The sequence below is a fragment of the Filicampus tigris genome, chromosome 13, assembly GCF_054856515.1.
Source record: "Filicampus tigris isolate MCC_2025a chromosome 13, RoL_Ftig_1.0, whole genome shotgun sequence".
Classification (NCBI taxonomy): domain Eukaryota; kingdom Metazoa; phylum Chordata; class Actinopteri; order Syngnathiformes; family Syngnathidae; genus Filicampus; species Filicampus tigris.
Genome location: NC_141229.1, coordinates 20893639 through 20915955, shown reverse-complemented (window position 1 = coordinate 20915955; position 22317 = coordinate 20893639). Strand labels below are relative to the sequence as shown.

At 41.5% G+C, this 22317-nt stretch overlaps 1 protein-coding gene across 3 annotated transcripts in view; it reads left to right on the top strand.

Annotated features, from left to right (window-relative positions):
• Positions 1 to 12355, top strand: part of dglucy (D-glutamate cyclase) — an 18093-nt gene extending 5738 nt beyond the window's left edge. For 2 of the 3 annotated variants that reach the window (XM_086049183.1, XM_086049182.1), the window contains exons 4-16: positions 1374 to 1460; positions 1806 to 1959; positions 2082 to 2232; positions 2307 to 2429; positions 3158 to 3370; positions 4899 to 5016; positions 5098 to 5240; positions 8956 to 9055; positions 9948 to 10096; positions 10266 to 10406; positions 11413 to 11570; positions 11646 to 11796; positions 11950 to 12355. In XM_086049183.1, the coding sequence (XP_085905309.1) occupies positions 1374 to 1460; positions 1806 to 1959; positions 2082 to 2232; positions 2307 to 2429; positions 3158 to 3370; positions 4899 to 5016; positions 5098 to 5240; positions 8956 to 9055; positions 9948 to 10096; positions 10266 to 10406; positions 11413 to 11570; positions 11646 to 11796; positions 11950 to 11951 (1690 nt within the window). In that variant the 3' untranslated portion in view covers positions 11952 to 12355. The remainder of the gene's footprint in view (positions 1 to 1373; positions 1461 to 1805; positions 1960 to 2081; positions 2233 to 2306; positions 2430 to 3157; positions 3371 to 4898; positions 5017 to 5097; positions 5241 to 8955; positions 9056 to 9947; positions 10097 to 10265; positions 10407 to 11412; positions 11571 to 11645; positions 11797 to 11949) is intronic. The other variant, XM_086049184.1, reaches the window with a different exon arrangement.
• Positions 12356 to 22317: the final 9962 nt, after the last annotated feature.

Genomic DNA, 22317 nt, shown 5'->3' with positions numbered 1-22317 from the left:
AGGTTGTGATCTTTGGCCCAACTGATCTCTTGTTGGAGATTATGTTCGGCCCTCTGCCACCAACCTTGGTGTCACTATGGACAGGGATTTTAAATGACATAGACAGATAAACACAGTCGTTCGGTCCGGCTTTTTTCATATTCGTCTTTTATCTAAAGTTAAAGCATTTTTATCTTTTGTGCAATTTGAGCGGGTTGTGCATGCTTTTATTGCATCTCGTCTGGACTACTTTAATGCTCTTTATTATGGTATTTTTTTCACGCTTACAGTTAATCCAAAACTCTGCAGCACGCCTTTTAACTGGAGCCAAACAACGAGATCATATTACACCAATTATTGCGTCTTTGCATTGGCTTCCAGTTACTTTTAGAATAGATTTTAAGATTGTATGATTTGTTTTTAAACCTTAATACCCGGGGGTGACAGGGCTTTTTCAGTGGTTGGCCCCAGACTCTGGAATGCTCTGCCCCTCCATATTCGAACGGCCTCCTCAGTCGAGTCTTTCAAGTCTCGTCTTAAGACCCGCTTTTATTCTCTGGCTTTTAACACGGCGTGAATTGTGTGATCCTCTGTGTGTTTTAATTTCATTTTATGTATTTATTTTTGTTAGGTATTTTGTTTTTTTATATATTTATTGGTTGTGATATCACAAACATATACTACGTGCAGCACTTTGTAACAGCATTTTTTTTGGTGTGTGCTGTATAAATAAATTGGATTGGATTGATTATCCAAGTCCAAAACTATAACTGAACAGCAGAGTTGGGAGTAAGTCACGTATGTGTAAGTCTCGAGTCGTAACCTTCAAGGTTGGCGTGAATCTTTTTTTGTTTGCGTTTTGTCGTATGACTCGAGTCGCCCATCTCGAGTCAAAGAAATTGTAATCTCTCTCTCTCCGCGACCTGTTGGCTGCGGCATATGGTGGAGTTGCAATGATTGATCCATTGTTTTTGCTCATCGACTAATCTGTCCAAAGGCTCAAAATTTTTGATTCTCACAGACTAATCGCAGACTGATTATCTTTGTGCTGAATCAAAATAAAGTGTTTGCTTTCACTGTGGAAAACAAGGATCAACATTTTCGACCTTTTAATAGACCAAACAATGAATCGTTTTTTTTTCTATGTGCGTTTCCTGCAATGTCTATTTGAAATTATGTCCTGTTTTTGAAAAAAAAAAAAAGGTATAGAATTTTAAACGTTTGGTAAAAAACGCTGAATCGACAAAATCATTGACACATTAATCAATAATTAAAATAATCGTTAGTTGCAGCCCTATTGTGTAATGCTATATGTTATATACATGAAATAGTTGTGCAATACAGTATGTAAAGTATGCAGATTTTCTTGCTTTTTTTCCCCCCTGTGTAATCAGGACAGACATCTCACAGTACAGAGTGTATCAGGATGGTGTTCTGGTCAACAGTGTCTCCAGCCTGCTGAACTACAGCAAGTCACTCAGGTGCCCTCACACAGAAACAAACACACAAAGGAATTTTTTCAGATACGCTTAGATATAGTAAAAGTTTTTTTTTCCAAGATAGAGTACCGACAGAAGATGATGCATTTGAATAAATAATTGCACCAATGAAGCCCAAATCCAGAGTCATCTTTAAATCTCTGCTTAATGAAGCAAAGGTGGAATTGTTTCTTTGTTTCATTTATTACAAATGTATAGACGCATTTGTCTTTTTTTTTGGTTTCTTCTAGATTGTAAGATTTGATAGCGTGTGAATCTGCCTGTAAGATCCTTGATCATAGGTAACATTCGTATTTATTAGGATTCCGACTGCTTATCTGTTCTTAGGACGGTATCGCAGAATCCGGCTGTGCCATCTGTGGAGTGGTCAGACATGGTTTGCTTCTATCTGGGCTGCAGCTTTGGCTTTGAGGGCAGCCTGAAGAAAGCTGGAGTTGTTGTCAGGAATGTGGAGCAAGGCAAAAATGTCAGCATGTACAAGGTATGGAAGTGAAGCAAACGTGTCAAGGTCCTGTCTGCGCATTAAGTTAATCATAAGTGAGTTGAAATGCTAAAATGGCCTCTGGTCATTGCCAATGTCAAGGTGATTGCTTGTGTTTCTAGACTGCTGTTTCCTGTGTTCGAGCTGGTGCTTTCAGTTGCCCTCTTGTGGTGTCCATGCGTCCGGTTCCACCTGCCATGCTGGACGCAGCAGTCCAGGTCACGAGCCTTAACCCACAGGCACATGGAGCCCCCGTGCACATTGGCGATGCAGGTGTAATAACCCGCTTTTACAGGAAATTGCTCTTCTGTTTGAAGTAAGTGTGACCTTTAGCTTCGCATGTTTAGCTGTCCTAGGTATACAGGACCTGTCCAAACCAGATTATGGGGATCAGGTTGAACTGCAGCCCGGGGATGTTCCAGTCTTCTGGGCCTGTGGAGTGACTGCAATAGAGGCAATCGTCAGCAGCAGTCAGTCTCTCATAGTTGAAGATATTTCATACTGTACTATAGGGATGTAACGATTCACTCAAACCCAAATTCGATTTGGTTTTCAGTTCCCGATTTTCGATTCGATTTTTAAAAAATCGCTACCATGCTTGTCTCTGTGCGCTAGTGAGGTGCTGCAGCCATCCACAAACACAATGATGTTTGGCGCAAGCACATAATTTGATGTACACATTCAAAATGTGCTCTGCATCTGGAATGGAAAAAAAAAAGAAAGACATCTCTAAATTTGTATATTCTAATGATCTAGGTGTGTTATGTGTTTTGTTTGGTGTTGCTGTGTAGGGCTTGTGAGTGCTGAGATGTCAGAGTTCGAATTGTCTCGATTCGAATCGATTATTCAATTAATCTGTTTGAATCCATTTTCAATCAATTTTCGATTAATCGTAACACCCCTATTCTACTACTGTTGATATGTTTTGACACTGTTATCTTCAACATTTGGTGAAGTTTACAGATGAGGTCAAAATTGTGCCATATTCAAGACAATCCACGATATTTTCCTTCCACCAATATCACCTAAAATGCTGGAAGTGTCAGTGTGTGTGTACGTGGCTTTTACAGCTGGCTGAGAAAATAGATTTCAGAATCTTGTTTTTCTTTTCATTTTCAACATAAGGGTTCCAGATTTGTGTCGCTGATGCCCTGCTAATTGCGCTGTTGAAAAAGGCCTCATGTTCCTCGATTTCCAGGGCCATCATTGGCATTCAGTCACTCACCAGGCTGCATGTTCTTGACTGACGTGCAAGACTCTTCCGTCATATCCAACGGCGCTGAGAGCAAGCAATCTGAAGCCGCAAGCCTCTGCTACCAGATCTCCGAAAATCCCTTGCTATACAGTCTAGCGTCACAGGAGGCTGTGGCAAAAATCAGGCAGCTGGATGCAATCATAGGAGAGGACCCAGGTATTGTACATGAATATTTGCAATGTACAGTGTGATTTATTTTTTCACATCACAACATTCCTATACACTATTAACCCAATAAAGCCTGAAGCCCCTCGTGAGACATCTCTTTAAAACCTACGGTCGTCTTTGGAGTCACCCTTGAAAACCTGACATTTTCTCCTCCTACAAAATAATTAATGTCTCAGCCCCTGTAGCAGATTGAAACCTAATTCCAAAATAATTTCAGACCTTCGACATGTGGCTTTCACACAGGCCCGAGTTTATTCATCTTTACTGTTTCAATCGAAAATGCAAGTGAAGCACTATTTTTGATTTTTAAAATCGAGCGGTAATTACTATGCCGTATTCTCTAACAAAGACGTTGAAATCGTCATTGTCTACAAACATATATCTTAACCATTCATCACGTTTGGATGGTTTCACGGCTTTAAAGTCCGCGAGTGTGTCGTCTATATCGCTGCCGTGACTTATAGCAGAGCTCCCGCAGCGTACCCCATTACTCCTTGGAAAAAATTCCGGATATGCTCCGGCAATTCACGACACCTTCACATGTATATTCTGATGCATTTCATTGGCTAAGAGACCAAGAGTAGGATTCAAAAAAGAAAATGACGTATACGCTTTCCGGCTTTAAAGGGAGAAACACGCAACAGTGCTCAAGGCTTCAGTAGTAGAAATGCCGTTATGTGCTCCAGTCCTTAATTAATGGGTTAAACTTATTTTATACATTTCGTTACTGAGTAGAGAGGGACCAATTATTTTGATTATTTTATTTCTTTAAAAATCCGATCTTCGGTAAGAGATCAATTTCAAAGAGGGTATTTGGTTGTTGAAATTTCCAGTGACGTTCCTGAGAGTCTGCTGAGCCTGGGAACTCTCTGCACTTTGTTTTTGTTTGCCAAGTCTAAATAAGTAATAAGTTTAACATTTCACTTATGTTAAAGTTTTGGAACACTTGATGTACTGTCAATTTTTTTAGGGAGCTATTTGTTGAAGTTTTCATTGAACTTTCTAAGACCAGCTGCTGAACCTGGACACTCCCTGCATTTTCTGTTGGAAGTTGATAACAAAGTGGTCTATATGTCTGAAGATAAAAAAGAAAATGCATTCGTTATGCTGCAAGTGTTGAAATGTGTGTTTTGAAAACCTTTGATGAAATTTTCCCTTTTACCGCACATGAATATTGGCATATCAGCCTCCTTGACAAGTAATAATCGGCATTGGCCTGGGAAACAAAACGTAACGGTCTATCTCCTTTCCTGAGGTGATACACCTTGTCGCAGCCATTTCATTTTAATTCAGAAGTGCAGTTATTCATTCAAATGTGCCTTGCTGAGATGATGTACTGCTGAATGGAAGAATGAGGAAAAGCTCAAAATGCTTTCCAGCAAGTTGTAAAGCTTTTCAGTCTCAGATAAGAACTGTACTATGACTAAAATGAAATGACGGTAAAGGTGGCGTCCCTCGACACGCCTGAGTGGTCCTCCGGGAAATGTCTTTCACTTTTTCAACCTCTGTCAAACAGGTCAACGGGGGATCGAGGCTTTGTTTATTCAAGATGATCTTCTCCGCTCCTGTCTGGCACTCTCTCACGCGTCCTCTGTTGCCATAACGACAGGCTTGCCCACACACCACAAGCACAGGTAAACCTTTCAAACATGGGATTTTCTCAGCGTCACAATTTGTTCACAAATTCAGGGCATTGAATTGTTTCACACCATCAGTCCTCCTGATGAGACGGATGGCCCACCTGGAGCTATTGCCATGGCAACCATGCTGCTTTCCCTTGGCAAGCAAGTTACACTGGTGACGGACAAGAGAGCCCTGCAGATGAATCAGGCCATCATTGATGAAGCTGTGAGGACAGGTAACATCAAGATTTGTGATTGGTCGATATAAATGTGCCAGCTAGCTTTCAACACTTTATGGGCGGTCAAAGATGAGTAAACATGGAAATACTACATGAAAATCACATTTTTCTGAGAGGAGTGCAAAGAACAGACAAACAAAAATGGCGTCACGAAAAATGGCGGTAACAAGTCAGTTGTCACATACCTACATAGAACGGTAGTTGCAGTAAGCACAACGCACAGCCCGTCGTACGAACGAGCCAATCATTTCCCGGAGAGTAACATTATGAAGTTATAAGGACATTAATCATTGTCATGTCATTGTCATCTACTGTGTTACCAGTAGTTCAATGTTGGTCAAATTTGACGCTCACATTTATGTAACAGTTTTGTTTTGTTTTTTAATTTTTTTTTAAACACACCGTGACTTATAGCGAAGTCAACCCAAATTTTTTTCAAGAATATGTTCCCAGCAGGCCCACGAGTTGAAACAAGGCATTCTGATAAACATTGCATTTGTGAAATAAGGGTTAATCCACCCGTTTTTAGCCATCTCTGGGGGCGGCCATTTTGTTACTTCTGTCCACTGAAAATGACATCAAAACCACTCAGGGCTCAGGTAACAACCAATCCCGGCTGACCTGTTTTCTGAAGCTGATCCATGATTGGTCGTTACCTGAGCCCTGAGCATTTGTGATGTCATTTTCAGTGGACAGAAGTGACACAATGGCCGCCCACAGAGATGGCTAAAAACGGGTGAATTTTGCTGCTTAGCTCATATTACACAAACGTAATGTTAATCAGAATGCCTTGTTTCAACTAGTGGGCCTGCTGGGACATATTCTGGGAAAAAAATATGTTTTGGTTGATTTCCACTTTAAAGAGGAAGTCAACGCAAACATTTTTTTTTCAAGCATATGTTCTATGCAAACCACTAGTTGAAACACGGCATTCTGATTAACATTGCTTTCGATGAATATGAGTTAAGCAGAAAAATGCACACCTTTTTAGCCATCTCAGGGGGCAGCCATTTTGTCACTTCTGTCCACTGAAAATGACATCACAAATGCTCACAACGACCGAGGACGGCTCAGATTCAGAAAACAGGTCAGCTGTGATTGGTCGTTGTGAGCAGTTGTGATGTCATTTTCAGTCGACAGAAGACAAAAGGGCCGTCCCCACAGATGGCTAATAACGAGTGCATTTTGCTGCTTAATTCATATTCCACAAACGCAAAATTAATCAGGATGCCGTGTTTCAAGTAGTGGGCCTGCTGGGAAGATTCTTGAAAAAAAATGTGTTTGGGTTTACTTCCGCTTTAAGGTTGTGTGTAATTACCGGTAATAGTGGCATCTAGGTCAATTCCTCATTTCCATCCGCAATGCCTTGAGCATTGCTGTCATGTTATTTAAAAGCATCAATGTTATGATGTCAATTTCTCTGTAATCACCGTATCATTGTTGATTGTTGGCAGTTTCTGTAAAATGTGTGCATGAGTGCATAATGATTAAGATCGATCATAGATCACTGATCACGTAATTTTTCACAAAAAAACAGTGGTCTGTTTTCGCTGTTCGCGGGTTGGCCAAGTCCCTATCCCCCATGAATAGCGGGGTTCCACTGTCTTGTCTTAAACTGGGATGTAACAATTCACTCAAGCCCCGATTCGATTGTCTTTTTTTCAATCGCTACCATGCTTGTCTCTGTGCGCTAGTGTGGTGCTGCAGACATCCACAAACGCAATGATGTTTGGCGCAAGCACATAATTTGATCTACACATTTAGAATGTGGTATGCATCTGGAATGGAAAACAATTGAAAGACATTTTTTAGCACACTAAATTAGTATATTCCAATGACCTAGTTATGTTATGTCTTCTGTTAGGTGTTGCTGTATAGTGCTTGTGAGGGCTGAGATGTCCGAGTAAGATTTGTCTCGATTCGATTAATTGGTTTGAATCTATTTTTAATCGATTTTCGGATTAATCGTCCCATCCCAAATTATCACCATTCACCACTAGATTTCAGGCATATGTCTTACTTGAACTTGCACTGGGTCTTATGCTGCCCGATACTACGACAATACTACAGAAGGACGCGCGTATCAGGACCAAGGTTATTATCGTAAACTAAAACGAACGAAATAACGAAAACTAAAATTAAAAAAAACATTTTCGTTTACGAAATAAAATAAAAACGAAAATGTTTTTTGAAAAACGATAACTAACTAAAACGACATTGTCTGCTCACAAGACTAACTAAAACGAACGATAATCGTAGCAAAAATACCATTCGTTTTTGTCTTTGTAAGCTTTTGTGATCATTTAAAATGTAAAACCACGGCGCTGCCGGTTTTACGACAGTTGTACAGCCGTACGGCACTTTGACGTCTGAAGTGACGTAATGCGTTTACAATTAGGTCTGATGGGTATAAAACACAACTAAAACAACATTATAATGGAGAAAGTTGGGAGAAAACGACAGAGTCCCATTTGGGATTATTTGATTATGATTGTGTCTCGGATGAAAGCAAATGCATTGTCACGGAGACGGGTCTCGTGCGGCATGTTGCTCTCTCTCTCTCTCTCTCTCTCTCTTTCTCTCTTTCTTTCTCTCTTTCTCTCTCTGTCTTTCTCTCTCTCTTTCTCTTTCTTTCTCTTTCTCTCTCTCTTTCTCTTTCTTTCTCTTTCTCTCTCTCTCTGTCTTTCTCTTTCTTTCTCTCTTTCTTTCTCTTTCTCTCTCTCTGTCTCTCTCCCATGGAAGGACTTAAAGACTTAAATTTGTTGACATATATTCTGATGTTACAAGTCTGCACTCTCCTCTTCAATTGCCAGGTTTTTATCTTATGTTTTATGTTGCTTGTTTCATCCGCATTTTCACTTTAGAAGCAGCATTAATGCACTGCACTTTTCTTGGCCTTATTGCACTTAAGTTTAAGTGGACTGTTATGTTTTATTTTTGTTGATGGTTATTCATACATTGTTAATAAGTTAATACATTTTTCAAATGGTATCTTTATTTGAATAAATAACACTTGTTACTTGTTTAAAAAAAACGCACCTGACGAATAACATCAAATTCTAAAAATAAAAATAAAACTAATAAAAACTAAACCAAAAAGAAGCATTTTCCCCAAAACTAAAACTAATAAATACTGACAAATCTATTCTAAAAACTAATTAAAACTAACTGAATTAGAAATAAAAAGTCAAAACGAAATAAAAACTAAACTAAAATGAAAAATCCAAAACTATAATAACCCTGATCAGAACACAAACAATTTCATGAATGACGCTTTACACCGTATATGTTACCAGTATCGACATCGGAACAATACTACAGTGGACCCACCTAAACTCGCAGTCCGGCAGATGCGGATTGACCTACTCACAGATATTTTTTTTTCAAAACTTTTTATTTTATTTTATTTTTGGGCGGGGTGAGCCACCTTTTCATGGAAAATGATTATTTGTGGCTAAACCCTGATTATTCCAGATTTTGGGGGATTAAAACATTTTTTTTCCGTTCAATGCATTTATAATGGGCATCAATTATACCCAGATTTTAGCTACTCGTGGGCCGGCCCAGTCTCTATCCTCTACAAATAACGGGGTTCCTCTGTACAGTAGTAGGATTTTTTTTTTTTTGTTTGTTTAGTTTTTTTGGACACAATGGCTTTAGGCTGGATCCATGCGTTGACACAAGATTAAGGATGTTGTCTTTCCATCCTCAGGTGTGCTGAAATCATCAATTCCACTGGTCACCTTTGAAGACAGTGTTCCGAACGCTGAACTTCACTTTTTGTGTCACCATGGAGACCCCGCTAAACCGAAGTCAGTAAAGCTGCCAAGTAGGGTTGCCAACTGTCCCGTATTAGCCGGAACGTCCCATATATTGGGCTAATTTGGTTTGTCCCGTATATTGACTATCAACTCTTGCGAATACAGAAAACTGCAATCTACCGATCCTGTAATATAAGATGCTTTTAGTAAAGCTTTGGATGGCGATCGATTGTCAATAACCACGGACACAGATGGGTTGTCAGCTCAATGTCTTTTACTTGTATACTTGCTCGAACATACATTGCTGCTTCTTAAACAGGGATAGCACATTACAGCGCTCCTAATGGAGACTCTCGGTACTACACATGATGACAGATCTAGATCAGATAAAGTGTCAATCTCAGAACAAGCGCAATCACTCCACCTGTCATGTAAGGACTTCTGCGCAAAATGACAGAAGATTGTTGAGTCAGTCAAAAGCAGCCAGAAATATCCATGAAAAAAAATCATTTGGTGATTCACACTCCTCTTTTACATTTCAGATTTTTTTACCCCCGTTCTTTGATGAAAAGAGCCAAACTGTGGTTTCATATATGAGGTGACATATTGTCGCTGTCCTGTGAAAAAGACTGTCCATTTTTTCTTATTTTTGCGTGAATGTGGTTTCAGCATTAACGTGAAAATTAGAAAAAAAATCCAAAATTCATACATCATGCTCACACCACCGTGGTACCGTGCACCTGTCCCTTATTTAGGAGTGACAAAGTTGGCAACTCTACTGCCAAGTGCTCCAAAGCATGTAAACTGAATGGCAAGTAGTCAGACATTTGTGCCCGTCCTTTTCTGGAACACTTTATGCAACATTTAGCGGGAGAGTTATTCATTAACATTCATGTGAATGCTGCTGTCACAGAAGCACGATTGTTATTTTATGCGGTACCAGGTATGACCACCTCGTGGCCATTGAACGCAGTGGGCGAGCTGAGGATGGAAACTACTACAACATGAGGGGGATAAACCTCACGCATCTGGTGGATCCAATCGACGACTTGTTTCTTGCTGCAAAGAACATTCCAGGAATTACCACCATAGGTAGTCAACACATCTGAGTGCCGTTTGTAGCTAATGGACAGGACAGGAATGTAAACATGAATGGAAATAGCTGGCTGAAAATGAACTGTCGCCAGGACAGAAATTGCCAATAATTAGGGAAACGGGCAAACATACGTCAGGCCATGCTACTCTGTCATCCTGTTTGTAGAACAGAACTTCTCCCCTGCAGGAATTGGTGATGGTGGAAATGAGTTGGGGATGGGGAAAGTGAAGGAGAAAGTCAAGAGTCTGATGCCAATGGGGGATCTGATAGCATGTGACGTGGCTGCTGACTACGCTATCACAGCAGGTTTGGGTGAACCAGACATCCTTATGTTGCAATTACCCTTCCAGCCTCGTACTTCCGTCCTTACTCATAACAGTTATCGTCCTCCGACCCTGTCCTCCCTCGTCCTTTTGAAACGCTTCCGTCCTTACGTCTGCCCCCACCCACCCAAAAAAAAAAAAAGCGTCCGTGCATGACGCCGCGGGATAGATGCTAAACGGCAGAGGTTTGTTTAAAGCTCATTATCTGGCTAATTTAACTATTCAAATCCGCTTACCTTATGGCAGTGTTTTTCAAACTTTTTTGAGTCAAGGCGATCAAATCTATTCTAAAAACTAATTTTTCCAGTTTATTTCATTGAAAAAATCCTGCGGCACACCAGCAGCTGAAATTGCGGAAAAAACGTTTTTTTTTAACAATATAAGTGTTATATTGTTTATATAAGCATTTTTTAGGCTATGATAACGTCTTGAATAGGAATGAAATAAACACAAAGAAAAAAGTATTTTATAATGTTTCGTATTGATACTTACTCAGTGTGAAACATGGGCCTGTTTGGTCAGTTTAATTCGCTTGACTCTTAACAAAGACAATTAGCTACCTGCTGCTGCCACCTGCGGGTATGGAAGAGTACTACAATGTAGTAAAGACATGATTACGCTGCCGGGCGCTAGACCGCATAGGCACACCTGACAATAGGTGCTGCGGCACACAGTTTGAAAAACACTGCCTTATGGGCACCCGCTTCTAGGTTAACACATTTCCAATACAAATGCTGTATTAAGAATTGTTCCCTTACAATATGAGAATGTCCAATTTTCATTATTAGCACTGTCACAGAGGTATTAAGTTTACAATGTTTGTTATTGTGGGATCATCATTTTGGTTGCAATATGTGGGAGGGACCAAATAATAGAACGGGCTCTCCCTATCATGTGACAGGCGGACTACACCGCGGATGATTGACAATTGAGAGTGGCAGCACTATCACAAGCATTGCTGCTGGATTGTATCTCTATACCACTTGCAGGGGTTTCCAACTGGGGTGGGTACGCTGTGGCTTGTGGCCTCTATCTGCTCAACACCTGCCCCGTCCACCAGCGATATCTAAACAAAGGCCTGGGAGTGGATCACCAAACCCCTGAAGAGCTGCAAGACTGGACTGCAAATCTGCCATCAGTGGACAAGGTGTGAAACATATTTGGAAATGGCTATCTATGAGAATCTGCCTCACTGAATATCTGTGTGAATCTTGATCTCTAGGAGGAGTCTATCTTGTCAACTCTGATGCGTTTTGGCATTCGAAGTGGGAAAACTGCTCATCTGGCCATGGAGGTGGATGGTTTGACCTTTCACCCCACACATTCTGACATCATCACCAGACTACTGCTCGTCACTCTCGGCTCAGCCAAATGTAAGACTTCATCGCACGTGCAACTTTGATTTGTCTTTCATTGTGTGTTGCTCTTGGCTAAAGCAAATGTCTTTTTCATCTTGTATTCTTGTTGCTTTGTTACATGTTTGCATAATTGTATCAATGTGATTTGTTGGCCATCTTTCCACTTAGAGACAACTCATGCCTACCGTGGAATGGTGAAGCGTGCGGACCTCTACTAAATCTGAAGAGTCCACATCTCATATACTCAGCTTTATTTAATCATTTAGAATCACGCATTGTAAAAAAACACAAAAAAATAAGAAAATACTATAGTGTTTAGCCTAACTCAAATTTATTTTCTCTTATCAGTTTCACATTGTAATCAGTAAATGAGGCCTACTCAGGAAATGTACTGACATTGTATGTCAGTATGTATGTATGTATATCCTGTAACAAATTAAAAATCTGATCTCTTGTGATTCACTGGATAACAGTAGGAATGCATTCTCTGTTGCCCTTTCCTTCTCTAGACACCAAGATTGATAGACCTGTACCTGTAATGTGTTTAAGCACAATAAAACATATTTTAAAGTAACACCCGTCTGCTCTTATCAATTAAACAAAGCATTTTTATCTTTTTCAAGACAGAGCTTTTGATACATTTCTTGTATTGGGAACCATTCAATTGTACATTTGTTCCTCATGTTTGGGTCAAAGTGTATAAAGTTATGTGAGAAAAGGTTCAAGACTGGCATGTGCGCAGACCTTTTGGGTGACAGGTGCTCAAATAAACAAGAAAAACGCCTGTGCTGTTATGGTGGTTACTGTGTAACCCCAATAAGTTGTTCTACCTTATCGGAGGCCGTGGTATGGGGACTATGATATAAAATCGAGTTCGCGCACTTCTGGTGTCTTCCTTGCTAAAACGACCGATACGGCAGGACAATGTTTCAATCTGTCTTTTCTTTTATTTCAACAGCCTCGCTCTAATACACACTCTCTTTCTTTTCTTCTTCGCTCATGAAATGTGCCGTGCCAAACCAACTCAAAAAGGAACAAACATGTAAGCAAAATAAAAATAGATATGTACTCATAACACAACACTGCAGCCTGTTAAAAACAATAATTACAAAATATATGCAATCCAAAAAATTCAAATATAATTCGGCAACTAAATCATGTGTTCCAACTGTATATAGGAACACCTTTCTTCAATGACTCTGCAGACGTGGATGTGTCAAAACTGGTTTACTGATACTGGAAAGCAAAATATAATCACCAAATGCATAAATAAAACGGCATTGTGTATTGTGTTGCGTTAACATAGTAAGCAATGCAAAAGCATCCTTAGACGCCATCTTAGCTATTAGTTCGTGGGTAACAACTACAAACACTGCTACGGCTAGTTTGCTAGTTACTGACGGCTAATATACATCAAAACTAAATAATAAAGTTGTTACACACAAGTGAATTAAACGCACCAGCGATGCAACCTTAAAATAAAAGACATAGCGGTCTCTCAGGAATAGGGTTGGGCATCGTTTGAATTTGGACGATTCCGATTCCGGTTCTTTGATTCAATTCCGGTTCCTAACGATTCTCGATTCCGATTCTTAACAAAACAAAAAAAAAGTTATTTTGGGACAAATCACATGAACTTCTCTGTTCTTCAATTTCATGAACTTTTTACTATTTGTGAAATTTACCATGGATTATTCAAAGGGCTGTTTTTTTTTACCAGTATATTTATTTCAATACATTTTTTGTATTATTTTTCACACAAACTTTATTTTTGAGAGGTTCAAGACAATGCAATAATTCAGCTGTTACAGAAAACATGCTACTGAACATCAATTGATTGGCTAACCTTGTCTTGCTTTAGAAAGAAAATATATATGACAAACACAACGCTGCATTTTATGGGCAAGCAAGTCTATCTAATCTAAGCAGTCTATGTAACCATATGATGTATATGTATGTACAGTAGGGATGGGAATTTCAACTAATTTGCCCACCGACTAGTCTCAAATTTTATTTGCGACTAGTCGACTAGTCTATAAGCAAGAAAACTTGAAATTAATACATATTGAATTCAAAGTTTAAAATGAAAATGTTTTGTGTATTTACAGTAGGGGCTATTTTAGCCAAAACATTCAGGACAGTTTGTTATTTTAAATTCTACTGATGTATCAACAACTGATTGAATAAAAATGAACAATTGAAAGAGAAATACATTTCTGATACATTTGTCAATGCAATGCATGGCATTTATTATGAATATGTAATGAGTAATGGTACCGATTCCCAGTCCAGCAGGGTCTCATTCGCCATATGTTAGGTGCATTATCACGCACACAGGCGACGGCTTTATTTTCTAGTGCCCACGTACCCATCACACTCCGCAGGAGAGCAGCCAAGTTTTTAGCTGTGTGTCTTTCCTCCAAGGCGCATGACGCACACAGCTGCGAAGATGTCCTTCGTCCACATACGTTATACACGTCATGTAAGATTCGGTGGCTATGGACGTCCATCCGTCTTTAGTTAAGGCATTGGCCACATAGTTGACCCGCTCAAACGCTCGTAGTATCTACTCTTTCATTTGGTTATGGCTACTCTCGAGTTGGGGCGTTATTGTTTTGCGACTTGACACCACATAGCCTACTCAGGATCGATATGCAGCATTAATTTTTTAGAACCATTTTCCCTCAACAAAAGAAAGCGACAGCATTTTGCGTTATTTTACAAATTAGTTGGGTAATCTTTGCTGTGCGGTGAGCATCTCAGCGCCTGGCTGGAACAAACGCTCTCATGCTTGTCTGACTGGCCCCGCCGCCATCGACCTGCAGCTTCACATCGAGATTTACTTTGGATGTGGTTTCTCATTGCTCCGAGAGAGCGGTTGTAAGCGAGTTTATGCTTACAAAGCCTACAGACTACCTTGTTGTCATCTGCTGCATCAAAATACTGCCAAACGGTGCCGTTGTTTTTCGTGGTAGCTTCGACATCTTCAGAATGTACTTTTCTTCCCCACACTTAGTGTCCCCGCCTCCTACTATGTGTGCGTGTGGGCAGGGGGGAGGGGAGCAATTCTCTTGCTTGGTGCTCAACTTGTTCACAGAGTCCGAGGCGTGAGGAACAAGATGCGTGATTCTTAATGCAGCGTTTAACCGATTAGTTAAATGCTAAACACTTAATAAATCGTAGACGGTTAAACGGTTAAACGACTAGTCGCGCACATCCCTAATGTACAGTGTTTATGTATATGCCGCAGCTGCGTATGCCATAAGCCAAATATTAGCTGGATATGTGCATTTGTGTTTTGAATTTGTTGGCTCAATGTTGCCATTAGACGTACTTAGCCGATTCTGACTTTTGGGTCATAAGCTGCATCGCGTCAGTTCCATGGCTAGGCGTCGGCCGAATGAGCCAGCCGAGCTAAAACACGTGGATAATATGAACAACTACTACAGAATACAGTACATCTAAAGCAGTGGTCGGCAACCTTTTTTCTGCCACGGAACGGTCCATGCAAGTCTATACCCTTCGCGGCACTGTAACTATTCCCCGTCCGGGGGTTGGGGTCAGGCGGGGGAAGAAACTTTCCAAATACATTTATTTTACTCATTTGTTAGTTTGTGCACATTTAACCGTTACGCGACGGAGACAACTTGTCAAGTTGACATGCGTTTAGAGTCAGTCATAGATGGATGTAACGGAGAGAATCCGGTCACTTTTCAAAATAAAATGTTTCCAGCCTCGGATAATAAATAAACCGGAAGTACTGTACTTTTTTTTCTTTCTTTCATCTGTGCGGTCCGCCGCAGATCGGTCCAAAGTGACATGCAGCCCGGTACCGGTCCGCTGCCCGGTGGTCGGGGACCCCTGATCTAAAGTACAACAACTTTCATTGCGTAGCATAACAAAGCCATCCATCTCCAAAATTATTGACGGCGACAACGCACCTGTGTCATGTGTGAAGCTAAAATGTCGCATAAACTGCCAACCTCAGTGATGTGGAGGAATAAAATGCTTCAATTTATTTTGGGAGTAATTCCGAGGCATTTTGGAACCGGAATTGTGCTGTATTCAGTTACATTTCATGGAGGATGGCTTCATCAACATGAGCTTTAATGCACGTTACAAATACATTTCACACACATTGGTGAATGAGGCCACATGATGTTTTTTGAAATTAGTGTGCAACTTAGAAGCAGCCATAGACTGTGGTTTCGAGCTGGTCAGCCCACTTCAGAGGGCTCACTGGGCGGTTGCGAGGTTGCATGGCATCACCATGGAGGTAGAAAAAAAAAATCAATGTTGAGCAGTTCTAGTAGTCCTTTCCTGACCTTAGAGCGCAAGCCATGGTCCACAGTGAGCTCCCGCAGCATAAGATGGATCTCGTTGTTCAAATGTTTCATTGATAGGCACCCTGACCATTTTTGATCATTATGATCATCTTTTCATCCATTTTGCATGGACATCCAGTTCTTAGTAATATCACTGCCAATGTATCCTCCATGATGATGATGACTCTCTTCAGTGTTCCATGGTATAAGTGACTGCCTTGGAAATTCTTTTGTCCTCTTCTCCCGACTTAAGAAGCCGACAGCAATATTGACAGAGGGAGAGGAATTTGGGGAAGTAATGGCTGTTTTGTACACCTCCATCACATGGGCGGAATGTGACAGCAATCTCCTATCTTCTTCATCTGTTGTCTGAACTATGGGGTTGTTTATCTTACAAAGAAAAACATTCTAGCCCAGCTACATCTGTGAAAAACACACTTGAAATCTCCTATTCGCGTGTGATTGAAAAGGTGGTCAGGTCTGGTAAAACCATATGTTGAACTTTTTGGCCATGTTTCCAGTGCCCATGACCAAAAGAGCACCATACCTACAGGGACTTACGGCTTTCATATCAACATAATTAGGATTTTAACGCATTCACTGCCAGACATCTTCATACCCTCTTTTACCCTAACGTTTCAGAAAAATAGAGAAAAAAATTAAAAAATAAGTTCCTGGGATTGAATGGGCAGTAGGCAGGGGACACCCTGAATTGGTTGCCAGCCAATCGCAGGGCACACAGAGACAAACAAACATCCGCACTCACAATCACACCTAGGGGCAGTTCAGAGTATCCAATCAACCTACCAAGCATGTTTTTGGAACGTGGGAGGAAACCGGAGTTCCCGGAGAAAACCCACGCAGGAACAGGGAGAACATGCAAACTCCACACAGGGAGGCCGGAGCCGGGATCGAACCCACAACCTCTGAACTGTGAGGCGGACGTGCTAACCAGTCGACTACCGTGCCGGCCAAGACGCCACTTGTGTCCGTTAAAAAAACGTCCGAACTTGGTTGAAAAGTGAAAGGTGAAAAGACATAATTTTCATGTGTTGAAAAGACGTATTTAAAAAGACATCCTTCTATAATCTAAATTTGGTTGAAAAAATGAAAGGTGAAAAGACGTCTTTAAAAAGACATCCTTTTACAATCTAAATTTGGTTGAAAACTGACTGGTGAAAAGATGTAATTTTCATGTAGTTGAAAAGATGTCTTTAAAAAGACATCCTTTTACAGTCTAAATTTGGTTGAAAAGTGAAAAACAGAGCTGGGCAGTCCGTTTCAGGGCCGGACTGGACCAATTTTTGGGGCCAAGGGCGGGGGAGAGACACATTTGGGAAAAAAAGGGCTCGATTAAGTAGGCCTAAGGGCGGAAGTAGATTTTAGTCCGGCCTACTAATCTGCCCTCATGTGTGTGACATGGTCACGAGGCATCCAATCTCAACCTACTCGGTGACATGGCAGGGAGGTCATTGTTTGTTGTGCGGTGCTCATTCATGGATTCATAAAGTAGAATGTCTGTGTTTAGAATTGTGGCAAATTCATATATTTTGTGTCCTGGTACTTTTTTAGATATGAATTGAATGTATAAGACACCAACGTCAGTCTGCAAAGTGTGTCAGTGACAATCACTCTGATTGGCTGCCAGCCAGGAAGTCCACCCCCATTCAAAATGGTGCGCGGGAGTGACATATATTTTAAATATCTTTAATAAATGCCAATTACGATAGCAAAGAAAAATTACATTTTCGAAAAGATAGTTTGTTAACATCATGCAGCATTAAAAGCAATACAACTTTATTAATATAGCGCATTTCACAACAGCTGCAGCTGTAACAAAGAACTTTACATATAAAAAAAAAAACAATACAATACAACAACAAAGACGGCTACCGACACAACCCAAATTTAAACAACTATTTTTGGACTAAACTTGTACCACGTTGGATGGGCTAAAACAATACCCAGGTTTTAATAACTATTTTTGGGCTAAAGTTGGACCACAATGAAGGGGATGAACAAAACCCAATTATCAAGAACTATTTTTGGGCTAAATTTGTACCACATTGTGATGAGCTAAAACAATAGTCAATTTTCAATGACTATTTTTGGACTAAAGTTGGACCACAATGAAGGGAATAAACAAAACCCAATTATTAACAACTATTTTTGGATTAAATTTGGACCACATTGGTCGGACTAAACACAACCCAGTTTTCAACGACTATTTTTGGACTAAATTTGGACACATTTCTATGACCCAAACAGCACAATTTTCAACGACTTTTTCTGAGCTAAATCAAGTCTAAGACGTACCGACCAGATTTAGCCCAAAATCCAACGTCCAGAAGACGTCTGGTGCTAGGTGGGATATGTCCTTGACAAAAAGAAATAAAACTAGTGAAGTTGTCTTATTTCCAAAACTGCCTTTAAATTGTGTCTGTCTGCTGCAGCTGTCTGTATATCACTCACCCCCCCACCCCCTCACTCTGTCAATTTCATGTGGGCCGGATGATCAACCCGCAGCCTTTGCTTCAATCAGTGTGGGAGAAGAGGTCAAAGTTGTGGCAGGACAACTTGTGACTGCTTCACTGTGACATCGTGCGTGCTGACATTGCCCTGAATATCGAAACGTCACCGTGCTGCAGCAACCTCGTCCCTACTGGCCTAACCGAGCTCCGTGTGATTTTCTCCTTTTTCCCAAGCTCAACTGGGTCATGTTTTGTTTGGAAGACATTGACAACATTAGGATGTGACTGTGATGACAGAGCTGAGGAGGATCCCAGATGATTCCTTCCAAGAATGCATGAAGGCAGACGCGACACGACTGGGAGAGTGAGTAGACTCCAGCTCCAGGGGGATTCTTTTGGAGGGGGAAACTTGTAGTTTGGATTTGAAACACAAGAGGGTGCAAAAGTAGGTATACAGTAGGATCACATCGGTGAAATGAGTGACATATGATCATTAGCAATTCTGGTGCCCTAAGTTTAAATGCTTTGTGGTGCCCACCCCTGACAGATATGAACAATATCTGAGTACTTGTCAGTTTTGCTTCAAAAACTTTCACAAAAATATGACATGATTAAAATAATGAAGTCTTTGAAAAAAACACTAACAATGGCACCAAATACTCAAATGAAATCCATCCATCCATCCATTATCGATACCGCTTATCCTCACAAAGGTTGCGGGGCATGCTGGAGCCTATCCCTGCTGTCTTCGGGGCAATTTAGAGAGTCCGATCAACTTACCGTGCATGTTTTTGGAGTGTGGGAGGAAACCGGAGTACCCGGAAAAAACCCACGCAGGCACGGGGAGAACATGCAACCTCCACACAGGGAGGCCGGAACCAGGATCGAACCCACAACCTCTGAACTGTGAGGCGGACGTGCTAACCAGTCGTCCACCGTGCCGCCCTGCATTGAAAGAACCCCAAAACAGATTGCATTCGACACACATTGCCACTGATTCTTCTAACTGGCTGCTCTGCTCCTGATCTTCTTTTCAACTTTGACCCTGTCATGACCCAAATTTAATGTGACTTCCTGCTGAATGACAACAATATCTTCCAATATTAATACACGTGCACACTCCCACACACAGTCAGATGCCAACAACCGGTCCATCCGGAGGCATGATGTAACCTCACACACATAATGAGCGTCATCACTGTTCTGCTCTTCAGTTGTTTATTTACAAACACACACATTGGCGATCCTCCAGAGGAAGGATTCAGTTGCACAAACAAATACATTGACGCGCAAAGTGGACTTTAATTTTCCAAATTTACCTGCCCACTGTTTAATTAATCTTTCTAAAATAATAAACAATCGCTTCCTTTCAGCCAACTACAGCACTGCAGCATTACACAAATGTTCTCTCTTTAAATTGTACTGTGCTCAAGCATGGAAGTAATGACTTATTGCTCACTATTTTCACAAGAGTAAGACAATAGAAAGTTGTGAATTTTATATATATATATATATATATATATATATATATAGTATTGTATAATATATATATATCATCTGCCCCCGCCCCATTCCGCCCTCCGACCCCCCACCCCCCAAAAAAACGCGTCTATGATTGACGTCGCTGCGGGAGAGACGCTAACGGCAGAGGCTTTTTAAAGATCATTAGCTGGCTAATTTACTATTCGAACCCGCTGTGGACAAGCTTCAAATGCGCCAGTAGTACTTACCCAACTGCGTGCTTACTTGCATTGCGAGCCCTGGGGTTGGATTTGTCGTATTGTATAATTATTTGGGTGCAACAGAGAGGCCAGAAGTCGCAGTCAAGTTACTTATTTATTTTGCACACTTCCCCTCCTTCCCGGCCTTCAAAATAAAAGCATACCAGCAAACCACTATACAATGCAGGTTTGCTATGGCGTAATTTCGGAAGTAGTGAACGCCAGAAAAAGTGCATGAACTCCACCTTGATGTGCTAGCGTCTGAATATACTCGTGGACACAAATTGTTTTGAAACAAGACGGGGGGCGTCGCTTCAAAAAGACAGCGACAACAAAAGATATTGTGCCTGCTACAACCATAAAGGGACCGAGATGATGATCAAGCGTGTTTGTATTTCCTTATCGTCACAACACGTAACCCGCATCTCCCACCTGCAACTGGGGCATACCATTACAAGAGGGGTCGGGGGGGTGAGGGGGGGCAATACCACAATCCCTATAACAGCAGTTGTCGCTCGCGCAGACGCGGGAGTAGAAAGAAGCCTAAAAAGAAGCCTTTCACCGAGTAGGCTGAGATGATTTTTGGCCGCCTCGCGAGCACGTCACACGCATGAGGGTCGATTAGTGGGCCGGACTAAAATCAACTTCCGGCCATGCTTAGTCCAGCCATTTTTAAAAATTTGTCACCCCACACCCCTCCTCCCCAAAAATGGGCATTGGGCCGGGCCGGAGGATCCAACCGGTCCGGCCCAGGGACGGACTGCCCAGCTCTGATATAAGAACAGAACACTAATCAGGATATTTTATGGCAGGCGGCGTCTTTCTGTGACGGACGAAAGTTGTACAGGATCTTCTGCGTGGAAGGCCAGAATATGACAGATGTTTCCAGCCAATATCATGCAAACCGGAAGAAATTAAGCTATCTTTGCGGATCCTCTCGATCAGGCCCTGAGGTGCAGGCAGAATAAGAATAAGAATGCCTTTATTGATCCCACAGTGGGGAAATTTTCATTGTTACAGTAGCAAAGATATAGGTCACACAGGGGCGGCGGCATAATGTGGCCATTAATGTATAACATTGACGGCAAACATTTAGAATCAAACCTATGTAGATATACGCAGTAACATGTGTATATACACATGTGTATACACACCAACCTACATCTACATAAAAAATATGAGGAACACTCATTTCGGCCTGTACATAGTACAGAGGAAAAAATACTCTAAGTGACAGTGCTGCAGTGCTGTAGTGAAATGTAAGGAACAGCATTGGATAAAAATAAAACTAGACTAACAGTAGTGGGGAATGTTGAGTATTGCACGGTATTACAGTAGTGGGGAATATTGGGTATTGCACGATACGAGCTCAGGTGCAGGACTGCACAATTGCACTAATGACCGCCAGTTTGTAGAGACTACACAATGTTCTTGTTAAAGAGTCTGACAGCAGCAGGCAAGAAGGAACGGCGGAATCTCTCCTTTGCACAGCGATGGTGTAACAGTCTGTCACTGAAGGTGCTGTGGAGTGCTGTTAGGGTGCCCTGGAGGGGGTGGTCCGGGTTGCCCAGCATTGATGACAGCTTGGCCAACATCCTCCTGTCCCCCACCGAGTCCACAGAGTCCAGGGAGCAGCCCAGGACAGAGCCGGCCCTCTTGACCAGTTTGTCCAGCCGCTTCTTGTCCCGGGCCGAGACGCCGCCTGCCCAGGTGACCACTCCCTGGAAGATGACCGATGCAACCACCGAGTCATAAAAGTTCCTGAGGAGTGTCCCCTGAACCCCAAAAGACCTCAGTCTCCTGAGTAGGAAGAGTCTGCTCTGACTCTTCCTATAGAGGGCGTCTGTGTTGTCGCACCAGTCCAGTTTATTGTTCAGATGAACACCCAGGTACTTGTAAGTTGAGACTCTCTCAACATCTGTTCCCCGGATGTTCACTGGTGCAGGTGAAGAGTGCTGGCGCCTACCGAAATCCACCACCATTTCTTTGGATTTCCCCGCATTGATCAGGAGGCGGTTC